Below are 19,717 nucleotides of genomic sequence, written 5' to 3'. Positions count from 1 at the left end.
GATACATAATTCATTCCATACTATTTGCAGACTAGCCATCCATCTTCCAGGTCAGTAATATGTGTACTTTTAAATAGATGAAGCTTATCAAGCCAACTGAGGCTCAATGTAACCATGAAACTATTTTAACTAAAATGATTTAAGCTGATTAGTCTTGATATGAATGAACATACCTTCTCGTACAGTTAAACTTCTGCTCATAATGTTCTCAGTGAAAGAGAAAGCAAGTGGATGCCAAGAAGAAAACACAATGTGATTAGCCCAAGAGGTTCAGAAAAATCTTACTGTTGTAAGCTATTTCACCATGTTCCCAGAGCAAAAAGCTATGATCATAAATCTGTTGAAAGGAAAATCTTGCCTACTTTGATAGGTGCATTTAATAACCTGCAGCTATTAGAATATGATGAACAGTTTTAAAATGCTACAATAAAAGCGTCTAACTTTAGAATGTTGGCTTAGTTTAAATGTTTGCAGCTATCTGTACAGTGCCATTCCATAAATGTTAAAGAATAGATTTAAAGATGTAACGACAAAAGATTAAAAAAAAATATTTTCATATGGCACAACAAAAAATCAGTACGTGATGGGTAACGAGAAGCTGAATGCCACCCTACTGAACTTCTGAACTTATTCATGCTTAAAGGTTGAAACGTAAAGACATTATGATGTGCTTGCACAAGTTACCTCTTGAACAAGAAGTTGGCAATGGAACTGAATGCAAAACTATGTTAAAGCTTTGATAAAAAATGGAGCTTTAACAGGACAATGAGTTTGGATAGCTAGACTTAGAATGGCACAACGTAACATAAATTTATTATTTAAAATGGAAAAGACGGACTCTTCACTATGCTTGTCATATTCTATAACAATAAATAAAGCACAAGATCAGTCTTTAAGTAAAGTAGAAATATATTTACTGCAGCAAGTCTTTAGTTACGGACAATTATATGTCTCTCTTTCAAGAGCTTCAAAATCACTAGATATTGAAGCTAATGTTGTGCAGACCAACAAGCTAGGGAAACAAGACTGATATATATAACAAAAAACATTGTATTTGGTAAGTTTCTCAGCAAAATACATTTCTAAATTTATTAACTTATTCAACTTATTTTTGGTTAAATTTATATTTGCTGTGTTATGCTTAATATTTATAATAGTGTTACTAACACTATAACTTCTATAAGGTTAGAAAAATCTGACATAATGAAACAATGTTATCACAATGTATAAATTTATGCATCAAAATACAAGTAAGAAAATTTATAAAACATGGAATTTCCACAAGTCTTGTTTATTCAATTATTAATTCCTGCCCCATCCCCCAAATACCAGTTTGGCTTCTGAAACTTTCATCATATTGTATGTGTATTGTTTAACAACCAGTTATTCCACATTAATGCTGGAAGGATGTCCAAATTCTATATCAGTGGTTATTTCATCACAGTATATGGACAGCAAATCAATACTTTTTGTGACTAGAAGATATAATTAAGCAACATATACATTGGCAAACACGAATTCTAGATTTTGGATGCTATGAGACTATTCAAAATAGAGCAGTATGATGCATAGCATACTTTTCCCTTAACATTTTGTAGGAAATTTTTATCATTTTAACAAGAACAACGTTAATTATATTAAAACCAATTTGAACAACAGGAGTGGGTGTGTGGTAAGTAGCTTGCTTACCAACCACATGGTTCCGGATTCAGTCCCACTGCGTGGCACCTTGGGTAAGTGTCTTCTACTATAACCTCGGGCCGACCAAGGCCTTGTGAGTGGATTTGGTAGATGGAAACTGAAAGAAGCCTGTCGTATATATGTATATATATGTGTGTGTGTATCTGTGTTTGTCCCCCGCCCAACATCGCTTGGCAACTGATGCTGGTGTGTTTACATCGCCGTAACTCAGTGGTTCGGCAAAAGAGACTGATAAAATAAGTACTAGGCTTACAAAGAATAAGTCATGGGGGGTCGATTTGCTCGACTAAAGGCAGTGCTCATGCAAAGGCCGCAGTCAAATGACTGAAACAAGTAAAAGAGTAAAGAGTAACAGCAATTTAAACCAAATGAAATATGAAAACTAAACTGAACTAAGCATTGTAGTTCAACCTAAAAACCTGGAAGACATTAAAAAGCTGTCAGATATTTACACTAAACAGTTTTAGCAGAGATTTGTAATTACTACTGAATCTGAACTTGAGCAATATAATTAATGCTAATTAAAACACGTAGTAAAGCTAGCAATTTTTACTACTACTAACTATTCCAACTTTGAGAAAAGGAGAAAATTTCAAGTTGCTTGCAACTACAACCTAAATACTGTAACATACTGTGTGTGTGTGTGTGTGTGTGTGTGTGTGTGCGTGCGTGTGTGTGCAGTTCATAAACAAAAAAATTCTGAATTTAACATACCAAATGACAGTTTGACATCAAATTTGATAAATGGGAACAGAACACCATTTGTCAGAGAGATTATTCATTAAACTAGTGGAGGTTACTATAGATATTTATTAAGTACCTTGCTGGAATAAGTAGCAAAAACATAAACTAGACCATGAATAATATTTGTGTCATTACCAAACTCTTGGTTCATTGATCCAGCATTGTAAATGTTATTTAGTGTTGATTCAGAATAATTTAGCAATTGACAGGTAAAAAGGACAATGGATTTTTATATATATTCTTCCATTTATAGAATAAAAAATGACCACTGACAATCAGTACTGAATGGTAATTGATTTACAAACAGCTGTTGCTCAAAGTTAATGGTGTATGAATGCTAGCCAGTCAACACACTTTAATAATTAATAAGAATTGTTTCTTACAATTCTCAGATCAAAAACATGAAACTTTTATGAGAAGGAAACTGTGAACTATAACAGTTTTGATGTACAAAAGAGCAATTGCAGTGCAATTTAATAGTTACAGTTGGTGAGAAGTCGAAACTTTCAGCTGATAGTTAATACCTTAAAATTTGTGTACTGAAAACAGACTTTATCAGATGTTTTTAGGAACCTGTGAAAGAGGTAGACCCAGAATGATGTGAGATGAGATGGTGGAATATGATCTTTGGAATGTTGAGTGTCAAGGAGGTGATGGCAGGTAACTGAAATTTTTGGTGATTTGCTGTGCTTGAGAAGACATATCAACCTAAGTGATATCACGAAAGGCACCTGTGCTGGTGACATGTAAAAGGTACCCATGCCAGTGACATGTAAAAGACACCCAGTACATTCTGTGAAGTGGTTGGCATTAGGAAGGGCATCCAGCTCTAGAAACCAAGCGAAAACAGACTGGAGCTTGGTGCAGCACTTTGGCTTACTAGCTCCAGTTAAACCATCTAACCCATGTCAGAATGGGAAATGGATGCTAAGTGATGATGATGATGAAAGCAAGAAAATAGTTAAAGCAGAATGGTAATGAAAATGAGGAAAAGGAAAAATAGAAGTGGAAATAAGAGAAGCAGGATTACAGATGAAATACACAAAATACAAAAAGAAATAGAGAACCAAGTAACACCTAATATAATTCCATTAATATCTAGAATGCACTGGAGGAATATAAACTGACCTAGTACTTAAGTGATACTTTATTTTATCAATCCTGGTCGGATGAGAGAAAGGCTTTGGCAGGATTTAAACTTAAAACAAAGAATTATAACTAAATGCTGTAAGACATTGTTCTCCACAGCTAACCATTCTGCTCTTCCACAGCATTATAATTTAAAAATAAATATTTGCATATAAGCTGTGTGGTAAGAAGTTTCCTTCCCAACCACATGGTTCTGGGTTCAGTCCCACTGTGTGGCACCTTGGGCAAGTGCCTGCTACTATAGCCTTGTGAATAGATTTGCTAGATGGAAACAGAAAGTATATGTGTGTGTGTCTTTGTCTGCCGCCATTGCTGCCACCGCCACCACCACCACCGTTTGACAATCAGTGCTGGTGAGTTTATGCCTCTATGACTTAGTGGTTTGGCAAATGAGACTAATAGAATAGGTACCAGGCTTAAAAAAAAGAAAGTACTGGGGTTGATTCATGGCTGCAGTCTAATGACTGAAACAAGTAAAAGATACACACACCTCCATCTGTGCAATGAATTAAAACAAATCATCAGAGAATTTCAAGGTCAATGGTATATGTATATAGCATGGTGGTGTGGTCAAATTTATTTTGCAATGGCATATATAGCTGCAAAGCAAATTTCTAAACCAAATAGATCCATGGTACTTTGAGCAGTATCTTCTACCATAGCTTTGGCTTGACAAATATTTTGTAAATGAAATTTAACAGATGGAAACTGATATATATATATATATATATATATATATATATATATATATATATATATATGTATATATATCCTGCTTTAACCTCCTACTCTTTGGACTTATGTATCTTAACTACTGTCTGAACTTTCTGAACCTCTCCTCATCTATATACCAGCACTCCACCAGATTACCACTGGATATACTGACTCTACTTTCACGGATTTCACTGGACTCTTCCATTGATTTTAAAATCACTCCAATATACCATGACTTCTAAACTTTCTGAACTTTCTGATTTTTCATACTGTGCATGTCTAAATCGACAAGTTTTTTTTTTATTCTCTGTCTGTTTATTTTCTCTTATTCCTTTCTGTTGAAGAATGTAGGCTCAAAATGTAAAAGACTTTCTCACATTCCTGAGCGTCAAATACACCTGTTTGTTGTTTATACACCTCTCTTCATCTTTTGTTTTTCTGTAAATTTTAACTATATATATATATATATATATATATAAGCAATGTTAATTCTCTAAATGAAGTATTAACAGTAACTGCACGATAAAGTGTAGTATATTGCCACTTAAGTGTGGCTGACCCCTAGGGGTGGATGTTACTGTTGCTTTTAGCCCCAGGAGGACATCTCCTCCAGCTGGCTTATCGACACACGACTGTGTCCTGTTTGCCAAGGGAAGTTATCCCTCTCACCATGATCTGTAGCACGATGCGTATATATATATATATATATATATATATATACGTATATGCTGTGCTCATGAGCACAACATGAGAACTTGTACATTCAAACAGAAATACCACGTGTACTTAATTCTAACTGAATTACCTCCCTTCACACAACATTTTGTATAAGAAGCATAATGGAATATGTACCAGACAAAGTGCTGTTGTGAAAGCAATGCCCCAGTATGGCTGCAGCTTAATGACTACAGCCATTAAAAGAACACACACACTAATGTCTTAATTCTTTTCTCTTTTTACCTAAATGAATGCATACAGATGAGAATCTTGGAGTAGTGATAGACTGAATCATCAGCTTCAATGCTTAAACTCTACTATGTGTGTTCTCTCATTTGTACATCACTTGTGACATGCAGTGACTCAGCTATTCAGAGGAAAAAGAAAGAAACTCCCACCCGAAATGCACACACACACACACACACACACACACGTATGTATGTATGAGATTAAAAAAAAATAAATTAATATAAAACTTTTACAAACGTATCAAAGCCTCTGAATTATTGGGAAATGGTAAATATAGGCACAGGTGAGGGTGTGTGATAAGAAGTTTGCTTCCCAACCGCATGGTTCTGGGTTCAGTCCCACTATGTGGCACTTTAGGCCACCAGAACTAATATATTCTTGAGCTTACCAAAGCCTTGTGAGTGGATTTGGTATGTGGAAACTGAAAGGAACCCATCGTATGTATATATATATACATACACACACACGTGCATGTGTGTGTGTGTTTGTCCTCTATCACAGCTTGATAACCAGTGTTGGTGTGTTTATATCTCTAATTTAGCAGTTTGGCAAAAGAGACTGACAGAACAAGTACCAAGCTTAAAAAAAAATAACTACTGGGATCGATTCATTTGCCTAAAAATTCTTCAAGGCAGTGCCCCAGCATGGCTGTAATCTAATGACTGAAATAAGAAAAAGATAAAAGATACCAAAGCTTCAGATTTATTGGGAGAAGGTAAATAAGATTGCAATTTCATTCTGCACTCAAAACAGAATGAAAACTCCTATAATATTGATACAATCTTAGTTGTTATAGCAATCAGAGGTAGTGTAATATTTCATTTTCTTTTCTTAGACATAAATAGCTGATTCCAGCAATAGACATTACACACAATTTAAAAGAAAAATGCAATGGTCCTTTATAGCGATTTGATGAAATATTCTGCTTATGAAACACCTATGATTTTATTTACTATGAGATTTAAACATTTAAATGTTGTAAATCTCTGAATTTGAAATTATCTAATTTTTCATAGAACTAGTCCAATTTCTGATAAATTTCTAAATGCATAAAAAAAGCACAAGAAACTATTTCCCAAACCTAATATATATATACTAGATGGGGTTTTTTTCTTGCTAATATAGCCTTGTATTTTCATGACCTATATCTGATACACACCAAAGAATTTGCATCAAATTATTGTTGTAAAACTTAAACAAAATGTTGTTTCATCATTATCTGATGCAATCAATATATAGATGGAACTAGTCTCAAAATGGGATATTTTTTTAAAACAAAGTCAATAGGTATGCACTGAGGTGTTTCTTACTTGTTTTTTTTACCTGTTAATGAGGTGTTTTTAGAGAATGTTCTCTAAAATTTTTTCTTGCTTGTTTTGGATAAAAATCAATGATTCTAATGAATAGAATCATCTACCTGCATTCAGAAGTCACGAATGCAATGAAGTAGAATGAAAACTCTCATAACACAATCTCTGCCATAATAGTAATAGAAGTAGAAATAACATTTCATCCTTTCTTCTCTTATAGTACACATAGCATGCAAAGGCACTCACCATATTTATCTAAGAAAACATCTGTACTGATTAAAATCATACCCATAAAAACAAAAACAAAAAATCATCAATGTTAAGTGATGATTCTTGCCAGAGGCAAAGGAGACAGCATTGAAATTTTAATTGATTAGAAATTGAATGAGGGAATGCAGAGGGAAATTCAACTCTTGGTGGCAACTCTGGATATATTTTAAACATACCCGACTACCTCAATGAAAAATTGATTTACTTGTACTACCAGACCTTAGAATGACAGAATATTTGTCCTCATCTTGTTTGTTGTTAACACATTTTGGCTGATATACCCTCCAGCCTTCATCAGGTGTCTTGGGGAAATTTCGAACCTGGGTTCTCATTCCTAAGGTATTTTTCGATGTTATTATTATCATTATTATTCAGGTTACTGCCTGGAATTGAACTCGGAATCTTGGGGTTAGTAGCCTGTGCTCTTAACCCCAAGATTCCGAGTTCGATTCCAGGCAGTGACCTGAATAATAATAACAACATTGCAAAATACCTTAGGAATGAGAACCCAGGTTCGAAATTTCCCCCAAGACACCTGACGAAGGCCTGGAAGGTATATCAGCCAAAACATTGTGTTAACAACAAACAAGATGAGAGCAAATATCCGTCAAATGTAAATAATGTACATAATTCCTCATCTCTTAAATATAGAACTGTATATAAATTTTTAGTGAAAACCATTCATTGATTATTTACTTCATGCTCTTGCTTGATGAGGTTAGGGTCATCCCAGATTAGTGGTCCTAGAGGTGTCATTATACTTAGAGCAAATCAGGTCCACCAGAGCTCCTCATCACTGGCAGTCCTGTACCAGCTCCTCTGCATCCTCCAAGATGATGTCAAACATCTGGAGATCTTTCTTAATCACCTCCAGCCATGGGGGCTCTTCCAACCAACAGCAGCTGTGTTGAATGAGAGTAAGGCCCTGGTAGGATGATCAAGAGGAAGGCAGAAGATATGTTCATACCAGGAGATGGTTATGAGGTGGGAGGCTGTGGGCTGAAAAGAGCCTGCAGAGCTGTTCATTGGAAACATGACGGTACCATCTGATATTCTTGATGGTTCTCAGGGCCCTGCTATTGAAGCAGTGAGTCCTCTATGTCAGGGTCTTTGTGAGGGGTCATGTTTCTGATCCAGAGAGCAATTTGAAATGGTGACATGGGGAACATTTTTCATGAATGCCTTCTGTATGAAGATCATATACTTAAAAGTGGGGTGGGGTGGGGCTAACATATTTAATGTAAGGAGTACCAAGAAATGTTTGATTAATTAAAATTACTCACATAATGAAAATAAAAATCATTAGTACAAGTAATTCTTGTCAAGATTTATGATTATAAATGGCAAATAATGGAATAATGAGGAAATAAAGAAAATATGAAAACACAGGGAAAGTAAATTATGATTTCTTTTCCAGAAATGAATCCCTTATTTAAATGAATTGACCTCTTGTGTATTGTACATATAACACTTAGCAGAAAAGTATGTAGGGAAATGGAATACCTAAGTGGTAGAGCAATAAACTCTAAGTTGTATACAGATTGATAATTTAAAATGCCAAGATGCAATTAATTTGAACAGATATCTGGGAGAGGGGGGTCAGTGGATTAAACAGATTACAGAAGTTAATTTACTTCCTCTTGGTTCAGAGCTCAAATTAACATTACTCAAAATATAGCTTAGAGCTCTCAAGTACACACAAGAAATAAACAAGTGTGCTACTAAAAATAGCTGTAGCACTATCTTGAAGAATTGGTGAATTTTTATTATTACACCTGTCTCACTGTGATGATGAAATGTTTGTTATTCCTGCATTTTCAATGAATCTAACCATCAAAACTGTCAGAAATCACTCATTCTTTAAATAAACCCTTCTCTGTAACTGACAGCCAAGTTGAGGGAACCACTATATGAAATATCTTGACCTGTCAAAATTAGCAGACAAACTGTTCCCCCACTAGAAATGTGTCTTTGTGTGCAGATATGCAAACTGATTACATAGAATAACCTGAATACTGGAAGGCTTCATGTCAGATGCACATTTTCAGTTATTACTGCTGCATTGTTGATTTCTATGAGAATTATGGCGAAAGCCCTATTACAAAACAGAGTGTACATATTGAGAAGAAGAGAAGTTATGGCATTGCAGGAAACGGTATGTTGTGCTGAAAACCAAGAAAATATGTTACTTTGACTATTCTGTTTCAGACTTTAATGGTTCTTTTCTGACAACAATAATATTCCTCTGTAGAAAATTATCCTTTTTGAGAATCATGTATTTTTAGCTGTTTATGAGATCACAGTACTATGATGGGACTACCTAAACCTGCTTGCAAAGTTGTCTGTGGGTTGGTGTTCGTTTTGTTGCAAAGTTACAGATGCCTGGTTTTCTAATCAGGAATCAACTGATAGAGAAGGGCTTGAGAAAATTGATGAAAGTTTTCTTGTTCAAGGCAAGTATGAAAGGAGTTGAGTTCTCTGCCAGATTTGGTTGTTTGATAGGATTGGATGGGTGACCAACCAATGTTTCAGTGTGACATTAACAGGCTCCATTAATGAGAAATGCAACAAAGCAACATTCGTTCCTCTCATTGGTGCTCTCTTCTCTTAATGGTACACAATCCCATTCTTGCCAGTGCAGACCTCCTCAAGTTCCTTTTCACGAGACTCTAGAATTTCCTTATATCATAATATTGATAGGTAACTGCTCCTCACTCACGAATGCCTAATCAAACACACTACAGCAAGACTTTCAATTGATTTTGAATAAATCATGTCATATTTCTAGTACTATAAAGTTTAATTATTGAGGAACTGGGTCGAATGAAAAAGTTATATTTGAAATTAATAATAAGAATCAAGAAATAATTTGTTGAAGGTCAAATTGTGATGATACATAAAAAAATAGAAACAAATTTTCCAGGAATAAAATAATGCATAACAAAAGTTGGACAATATATAAAACTATTCAAAGTGGTCAGAATTAAGCTGAATTTCAGCTAATGATGTTAATGACAATCTTGTAAAGATTTATTTAGTAAATAAATGTATTTAGTAATAATGCATTACTATTACAGCATTATTTTTTTATGGTGATGGTAGTGGTGAAGGTGTTAAATAAATAATGAGGAGAGAGAAGATCGTATAGAGTGAAGTTTTTGTCTCATGAAAGACTGATTACAGGGCCATTTGGTAAATAAAGGCGCAGGAAGATATAAATGGTAGTACAAGTTGAAGTGGGAGAACTGAGAAAAGTAATGATATAACACATACTTGTTTTGTTGATAGAGGGGGAGGAAGGAAAGAAAGAAATGCAAGAAAAGATAAGAGTGTGAAAAAGTATGTCTGTGACAAAGATGATTGTGAAATATTCAACAATGAATTTGAATAAGAAAAGAAAAAAAAGGCTAAGACTTGGGAATTCCAGCATCATCCAGAGAAACCCAGACATTTTTGATAGGCTAAAAACTCTGAAACATTCACACTTTCTCATTTTGTACCCAAACCATTACTCTGAAAAGAAACAATTTTTCCCAGCTTTGTTGAAGCAATAGAAGTGATTTCACTTACCTTTTCTTCTTTTTGACTAAATGACATGTTGTCAACATTATCAAACTCCCTTTTTTTCATGGCGGCTGTTCCGCCTCCTCCTGATTTAGCATCAAGAGATTTATTGGGATGGTGTCGATATATTTTATTGATAGATGCCTTGTTGGATGGTTCCGAAGATGTCATCTGTCTAAATTCATTCCCCCTGGAGAAGAAGAAAGAAATAGAATAATTGAGTATCATGAAATCTTATCAAATATTTTATTTTATTTTTTAAAAATCAGTAGAGGGAAGAGGAGAGAATGAGAGAGAGTGTTAAATAACTATTTCTAAGCAGAAGTAATTATAGGCATAGCTGTGTGATGGAAAATGTCCTTTAAGAATCACATGGTTCTGGATATGATCCCAGTATGCAGCATTTACAGCAAGCAGTGCATTTACTATAGCATTAGGTTGATCACTGCCATGTGAGGAATTTGGTGCACAGAAACTAGAGAAGCCCTTCATATTCATATATACATATATGAAAATGAGATGACAAAGGAATAAACAATTATCTTATGAACTTCATTAGCTTACAGCTGTTTCTGCTATAAGACAGAGTGCAGTGGACTGATAGGTGAGTGCCTGAGGAACTTTAACTTTATTGGAGCCTTGAATATGAAGTGCAACTGAGTTCTACGCTAGGATATGACCCTCACAATGCCTAAGCAAAATATATACATATATGTGTATGCCTGTGTGGATAACCTGGTGAGGGATGCACCACACACAATATCTTGTGCTATTAAGCCCACTGAATCTCTTAGGTGGATATAGCTATTCAATAAATAGACATTGACAAATTATGTACTAGATAAAATACTGGGACCCATAGAATCAAATAGAAACCCTAAAATATGGCTGCAACTAAATTGTTTTGGGGGTTCAATTAAAAAAATGGTTGTAAAATTATGCTGATGATGTTGCTAATTGTATGCATTTGGCATTCTTGGAAAAATTTTACTTACTGTCTTTCTCAATCCTAGGTATGAACAGATTGGTTAGATGGTAAAGTATTGGACTAAACTAAAGGTTGTGAGTTCAAATTTACAGTGAGAGTTTTCTTGGAGAGACACTATTCTATGTTGCCTCAAAAGAATTAGGTGCCAGATCATCCAGGAACCATGGATGAAGACTGGTAAACTATCCAGACAAAAATTTCTCACATTTGAAACTAGAGTAAAACTCCATGGGCTTTAGCGGTAATTTACTTTACATACTGTACTGTAAAGTTACTATTTTTCTCCATTAATTATATATATACATAAAACTTTGACAGAAAGAAAATGGAATTCAGGAGATGCTTTATTATTCACCACAATCATTTTGATCTATCATGCACCAGTGCCACGTGGCTAAGATGCTGTACAACCAATTGTGTTACATTGTAGGTGTGGATGTATCTCACCAGGTGACTTGTCAAAAGGTACCTCATTTTTAAATCTCCATTTTGCTTATGTTCATGACATCAGGTGACCAAATACTGTTAACAGGGTTTTAAATGGCATGCTACAAGGTGTATACTTGAATATGAAATTATTGATTGCTTGCATGCATGCCTGCCTGCCTGCCTACATACATACATACATACATATATATACATACATACATATATATACATATACATACACATATATAACATCTAGGATTCTAAAATTATAAAACTCTCACAAAAACATGAGAAGCAAAAGTTATTTTGAATTAAGTATGTCTGCTTCTAGTTAATGGTGTCAAAATTTTCAGCAAAAGCATCTATAAAGGTTTCCAATAATTTTGAAAGAAAGAATGTGCACATCTAACACACATTTATGCACGTCTCCTTCCTTCAAGGACAGCAATATGTTGGATGTTCATGTGCTGGAAGCCAGAACAATCCATATGTTAATGCTCAAGATGGATAAACTAAGACTGTATATATATCAAAGTCCTCTGCTCAGTATCTTTTGCTAATAATGTATTTCAAACAATACATGTATACATAATTACTGTTATATATAATTAGGAACACAATGTCTTGCTTTTATTAAATAATTGTACAGCTGTGATGTAGTTCTTCAGAGATGATTTTAAATAAGGACAATGATATCATGGGAATATTTTTGAATTTTTAGCATCTCTAATGTAAAGTCATTTTGAGCTGTATGGCTTTATCTAATTAAATACTTATACAGCAGATGCAAATATTGGTTTCAAATTTTGGCACAAAGCCAGCAATTTCGGAGGAGGGGTGAATCAATTACATTGAATCCAGTGTTCAACTGGTACTTATTTTACCAACTCTGAAAGGGTGAAAGGCAAAGTTGACCCTGGCAGAATCTGAACTCAGAATGTAAAGACAGATGAAATGCTGCTAAGCATTTCACCTGGTGTGCTAACGATTCTGCCAGCTCGCTGCCTTAACAGGTGTAAATACTGAGGTTAAGTTCTACCTCTGCTAGAACACATAAGATGAAAAAGGTTGAAACAATTTACATGTAAAACAGGGCATCATTGACCAAACATTTTCTATGAATCTATGCATGAAAGGTAATGTTGCCATTTAGTGTCAGGTCAACTCTGAGACGTTCCGGTGTGACCAACCTGTTCTATTTTTTCCAGACATAGTGTACACTAGACATCATACAGTTTCTGCTTTTAAAAAAGACAGGTGTAATTCAAAGGTAATTTTTTTGCTATTGCTATCTGGTCAAGCGAACAGAAACAGGTTCTGTTGTTGACTCATGAAAGGAAGAATTGTGATAATTGAAATGAATGTTTAATCCTAAGGAGTCATTCCTGGATACATCTAACTTCCTCAGGTTAAAAGACATTTTTTTTCTATGCTAAACTGATTTAAATAGATTTTTAAAATTAATTTCCTTTCCAGCACACCTATTATTTGTGTCTAGCTCAGCTCTCACTACCAGCTCTGATACTTTTACGCACAAATTTATGTACATTAAACATCCAATCATTAACCACTGTATCGATACTTATTTTTATTAGTACAATTGTAAACTGTTTTGTACATAAGCCTGTGCCTAGATAGAGATTCAAACTATCCTACTGTTTCATAACACCCGATTTCTGCTGGATACAGTTATAATATAAATCCAGATATAAGATCTAGATTAACATTAGAGTAATCCAACATTAAAATAAACATAAACATTAACTCTACCAAATTACAAAGTTATTTACAGAAGTTGGTAATTAAGTAGAAAATAGTTTGCCAAACCAATTTTGAGTGCTATAATATTAGAATGGCTGTTCTCTTTTACTCTTTTAGCTGTTTCAGTCATTTGACTGCAGCCATGCTGGAGCACTGCCTTTAGTCGAGCAAATCAATCCCAGAACTTATTCTTTGTAAGCCTAGTACTTATTCTATCGGTCTCTTTTGCCGAACCACTAAGTTATGGGGACGTAAAACACACCAGCATCGGCTGTCAAGTGATGTTGGGGGGACAAACACAGACACATACACACACACATATATATATATATATACATATATACGATGGGCTTCTTTCAGTTCCGTCTACCAAATCTACTCACAAGGCTTTGGTCGGCCCGAGGCTATAGTAGAAGACACTTGCCCAAAGTGCCACACAGTGGGACTGAACCCGGAACCATGTGGTTAGTAAGCAAGCTGCTTACCACACAGCCACTCCTGTGCCTAATATTTTAATTTATAATCTTGTGTCAGTCTGAGAAATGAATACCTACATTTTATAGGCAAGAACCAGAGTAAGCTCCTGGCACATTCAGTGGTGGCTTGGTTGTAATTTTTTATTCTTAAAAATGTATCTTGTTTGAGAAGAAAGGACAGCACTTGTAACCTTTACAATTTTATAGACCTGTCACTGTTATGAAAGATCATCAAAGACCATGAAGCCCAGCATTTGTAAAAGGTTTGAGTCTTGTATGCTGTTTATAAGTAAGAAAAGTATAACATTGTTTCCATTGCATACATATAGTAATTGCATCTTGGTGCTGCAAAAGAGGAGGAAGTCTCCCATCTTCATGATACTAATGTTCATTCAAAGAAAAAGTCACCAACTTAGGCCAATTTACAACTAGTCATAACTGTCATTGCAAGCATCAATTATCGTCAGAATGGAAAGGACCACAACAGCTATCACAAAGCATCTTGCCTGACCCTCTAATAGTTCTGCCAATGCATCACTCTGGGCTGATGGAACTATTCTTAAATATAAAGTATAAAAACTCTGAGTATAATTCAATCTGGTCAATCTTCTGCAGTCTCTATGCAAATAGAGAGTTTTGTAGGGTTAAGAATAAGTTATTAAATATTCAAGGAACACCTGAATGCTTAATATATATTCATAGAATTATTATAATCTTTCAGGAGTCAGTATTCTTGAATACTGCTTTTCTAAAGCGGATCAATGGTACACAAATTATCAATTTAAAACCTGTTGGTGGTAACCTATTAACTCAGTTTTGAGAAGATATAAACCTGTCAGTTTATTATTGGCACACTATTTTACTAATCTCAGAAGAGTGAAAGAATAAGTTAAACATGGTAAGATATGGATTCAGATCACTAAGCTGCTGAGCAGCTTGCAGCTTTATAAAGTCTAGATGAATAGTCTGCCATTAGAACATAATCCAACTTGTAAAGTCTGACCAAATTTTACTCCAGGCTGGGCATCATGAGGAAATGAATAAGTAGATACAGCAATTTAGATACTTAAATTTGTCTGCTGCAAGTCAAGTAGCTTACATACCAGCTTCTTCTTTGCTTCATTTAATCATAAGTAGTTCATTCGTATGTTATTAAATCTAACCATGAACAACAAGCCTGGAGATTTCTACAGAATTTTCTTAATTTGTTTTGGACTATTTATATAAGATATAAAGGAAATAAGGTGAAGGCATGGCAGATATTATTTGGTAGACTTGCAAGAATAAAAATTAAACAATTATTTTTCCTTATTTTTGAATATTTGTTTTGAGAAATTTTAATTTCCTCACAAAGAATTTCTTAATCCATTTGATGTAATTTATTAAATTACATGAAGTTATATAAAAATTTCTTAGAACAAAATTAGGGGGTAAAAAAGAGAAAGTTCTTGGCAATTAATAATAATCATTAGTAACCTGTTTAAAACAACTCAGTTGATGCCAAGAAAATTAGATACACATGTATATACAAGCAAATACACATGCATAGGGACTTAGATATATCAGGTCATTAAGAATGAAATGTCCGATTTTGAACTGAAAGTTTATTTTACTTAATCTCAACAAAAAGCAATGCAGTTAACCAAAGTATGCACCTAAATTATCAACATAACTTTGCCATTTTATCGGCAGCTTATTTATGCTGGCAGCAAAGAATTCTGGAGAGCAAGAGATGATGAAATCACGAAAGGATGCTTTTGCATCTTTTTCAGATTTGAAGTTTTTTCCTTGCAAAAAGTTGTCTAATGCCTGGAAAATGTTATAGTCAGTTAGTGCAAGGTCTGGTGAATATGGTGGATGACAGAGTATTTTTCAAGTTCAGTTCCTGTAACTTGAGTAGCATTCTTTGTGCAACATGTGGTTGAGCATTGTCTTGCAAGAGAATTGGTCCATCTCTATTGATCAATCTTGGTTGTTTAATTGCAAGCTTACTCATCATTTCATCTAATTGGGTGATGCATACATCCGCTGTTATTGACTTACCAGGTCACATGAAGCTGTAATGGATGACACCAGCGCTGGACCACCAAACAGACACCATTAGCTTTTTTTGGTCAATATTCTTTTTTGGATTGTGTTTTGGCCCTCTGTTTCTATCCAACCACTATGTAGAACGCTTGCTATTGTTGAAAAAAATCCATTTTTCATCACACATAACAATATGATGCAAAAATGGTTTGCTTTTATGCTGTGACAGCAAAGAACAGCAAATTTCAAGACGATGTGTCATTTGATGCTTGTTCAATTCATATGGTACCCACCTGTCCAGCTTCTTTACCATGCCAATTTGTTTCAGATGGTCCAATAGAGCTGGAATCAAAACATCAAACCTTGCTGCTAACTCATGTGTAGTTTGAGATGTATCTGCTTCCACTACAGTTTCCAGCTCACCATTATCTACTTTGGTCTACCACAGGGCTGATTTTCAAGAGTAAAGTTACCAGACAGGAACTTCTCAAACCATCCATGTACAGTGTGGTCATTCACCAAACATCTCATTGAATGTTTCGAACTGTCTGGGATATATTGGTTCTATGAATATGAATATGTTTATGAATATGAGATTCATAAACAACATGGATTTTTGATCTATCCATGGGTTCACAAAAATTTATTTACAAGAGAAAACTCACAATATAATCAGACACCATAACTGCGTTTTGAAAAGTGATGATGTAACTCTTCATTGTTGTAAAACAAAGAATTGTCAGAATAGAACTAACGACTGTCAAACTTGGTGCATAAGGAAATCGAACATTTCATTCTTAATGACCTGATAGTACAATTCTATGTATTTATCATGACATTTTAAAATTATAAAATTATATTTTGTGATTTTCTCTTGAATGAGCATTTTAAAAGAACAGCTATTGTTTTACTGAAGCAAGAAAGAGTCATAATTAGCTGCTAAAAGTGTAGTGAAGGAGTGGGATTATAAGTTGTTAAATTAAGTGTTATAAAACAACATAGCAGCTGCAGCAGTGGTGGTACTGGTATGAAATGAGGTCAGTTTGAGATGGCTATCTTTAAACAAGATTTTATTGTAGATTTTCTACAGAATGGGATGTTTAACAACTATATAGGAAGAAATATATTTAATTATTTGTTAGAATGGATTTATTTAGAACAGATTTATTTTTTATCTTTTACTTGTTTCAGTTAATTGGAATGTGGCCATGCTGGAGCACCATCACGAAGGGTCCAGTCAAACAAATTGGCTCCAGGACTTATTTTTCAAGTTTGTTTTACAGATATTAAAATTGGAGTTAACTTAGACTTTTAAGCATACTGAGTGGGAGTTTTAGTCTACTAAGAGCATGAATAATCTCAGATAATTGAAGTTTCTCAAGAAATGTGGCCTGCTTCTCAGAATAGCTTGCCCATAACTGGGGCAGAACCTGGAGGGTTGGTGTTTTGTATCCTGTCACTGGACTGAGTTTGTGACCAAGTTATTCCAAAAGATAAAATGGCTCAGTCCACCAAAATTACAATATAGGAAGCACTGTGAAACTTATACACTACATGAAGTTATGCTATATAAAGACAGAATATTCAGTGGTAGACATGATACACTGGGTTAAAGAATTCATTGTTAACCATATTTTGAAATTACATTTTTAGTTTTGTATTCCTTCTTTAAGCTCTATACTTTGTCTTTCAGTCAGTAGATACCACCACCATTTATTTCACTACACCAGTGGTTCCTAACTGAGATCCAGATAAGATATAAAATATTTTTCTTGTTTTTTGGGGGTGGGGGTGAGGTGTGTGTATGTGGGGGGGGGGATCCATACAAGCAAAATAGTAAATTGGAGATCCAAAGTAGTATTTTAAAGGCCCATGAAAAATTTTGATTTAAATGAAACAGCTAGGTTTTCTTCTCTAACATTTTACATATGAATGAGTGAATAACAAAAGAGGAATTTTTTTTAAACATTGAATGACTATGGAGGTCCACCAGAATAAAATAGTTATCAAAGGGGTCCATAGGTATGATATGATTGAGAACCATTGCATTACACAATAATTTCCATAGACATTCTATTTTGTTCATCATAACAGCCATAGGGATTTCACACTCTAAGGTTTGATGTAATCCCAACTTGTTTTTTTCTTCATCAGTACTGATATAGTTGCTTATTCCCTCTTGAATAAAAATCAGGTACTTTCCCTGATCACAAGACTGTCCCAAGTAATAAAAAAGAGGATGAAAAGCTCCAGCTCCTCTTCACCTGGTTGATTTCTCTGATTTAAAAAAAAAAAAAAAAAGCAAGAAAATGCATCAAAGTAATTTCTGAATTCCAAAACTTCAGAAAGATATTCTGGGAGGACTAAATGAAGGACTGCAAAAATTAATAGAGACATGATGTATTATGGTATAGACATTACTGCACCATCAGAAACATGACTAAGTGAGCTAGGAAAGTTATGAGAGCAAAACTACAACCTCATCTGAGAAGGAAGTGAGGTTGTTGTATGAAGTGAAGCTCATGTTGGCCTAGCTATCATGATCCCTCTTGTCAGCAAACTGATGTCATTTGCAATTGCTACATCTGATAGACTAATGAAGGTGGAATTAGACAGCAACCAAAATATAACTGTTTTTAGTGTTTATGTTATAGTGATGACAAATAAACGGAACTGGAAAGAAAATTTCTATGATTTGTTGCATAGATCCCCAGATACAAAGCCAACAACTGGTAGGCTGCTTGTCTCGAGTATTTTAATGAAAGAACAAGGAGGGATTACCAAACCTGGGACTACATGTTAGGTCACTTTAGAAAAAGGCAACTCAACTGACCACCCACCATTGAAAATGTCTACTGAAACTATTCAACAAATATAATCTAGAAGTAACAAACAGCTTTCAAAAAGTCGATTTGCAGCTGGTGCCATCTACCCTTGAAATGATGACAACTGTGAAACTATGCTCTTACTTGCAGAGACAACATTACAGGCATAAGCCGTAAGCATGCCATGAAGAGTGAGAAGGCTGATTGCTTCACTGACCAAGCAATTTGTCTGTGAGAACACAGACAAGGAACAGAGCAGAATTGAAACAAAAAGACTAGATGCCAACAAATTGAGAAATAATAAAGTACAACATGAACTTGCTACAAATATAACCACCAAATTGAAAAGGTTACTCAGCATTGTACTAGCTAACAGCACAAAGCAATCTGCAAAACAGCTGCTACATCAACTGGCTTCCTAATCATAAATATGTTGACTTGTTTGATGAAAATGCAAATATACAACAGCTGTTAAGTGAAAAATGAAAGTATCATCAAGCCAGTTTAAAGGGACAAAATTCGCTGCACGTTACTAGCTGACCCAAAGGTGCAAATGTCTTGCTACAAAAAAAACTGCAGCTGTTGAAGAACTGATTGTTGCCAGAAGGCAGACAAAATTCAGGCCTTTGCTGATACGAACAATGTAAATGCCTTCTATGCTAGTCTGATAAAAGTCTACTGTCCCCACAAAGGTGGTAATGCATTGAGAAAAGTGATACTATGAAATATTGGTAAGGAGATTTTTGTAACCTACTAAACTGACCCTCAACAATTTTTAATCATGAAAAATGT

At 34.6% G+C, this 19,717-nt stretch overlaps 1 protein-coding gene across 5 annotated transcripts in view; it reads right to left on the bottom strand.

Moving 5' to 3' along the window:
• LOC106876125 (uncharacterized) overlaps window positions 1–19,717 on the bottom strand; it is a 383,532-nt gene that overhangs the window by 77,075 nt on the left and 286,740 nt on the right. For all 5 annotated transcript variants that reach the window (XM_089362492.1, XM_089362494.1, XM_089362495.1 and 2 more), the window contains one exon: window positions 10,425–10,608. In XM_089362492.1, the coding sequence (XP_089218618.1) occupies window positions 10,425–10,608 (184 nt within the window). The remainder of the gene's footprint in view (window positions 1–10,424; window positions 10,609–19,717) is intronic.

The sequence above is a fragment of the Octopus bimaculoides genome, chromosome 14, assembly GCF_046866305.1.
Source record: "Octopus bimaculoides isolate indiv1 chromosome 14, ASM4686630v1, whole genome shotgun sequence".
NCBI classification, from domain to species: domain Eukaryota; kingdom Metazoa; phylum Mollusca; class Cephalopoda; order Octopoda; family Octopodidae; genus Octopus; species Octopus bimaculoides.
Note: the sequence above shows the minus strand (reverse complement) of the source record. Positions and strands in the feature narration are given on the sequence as shown.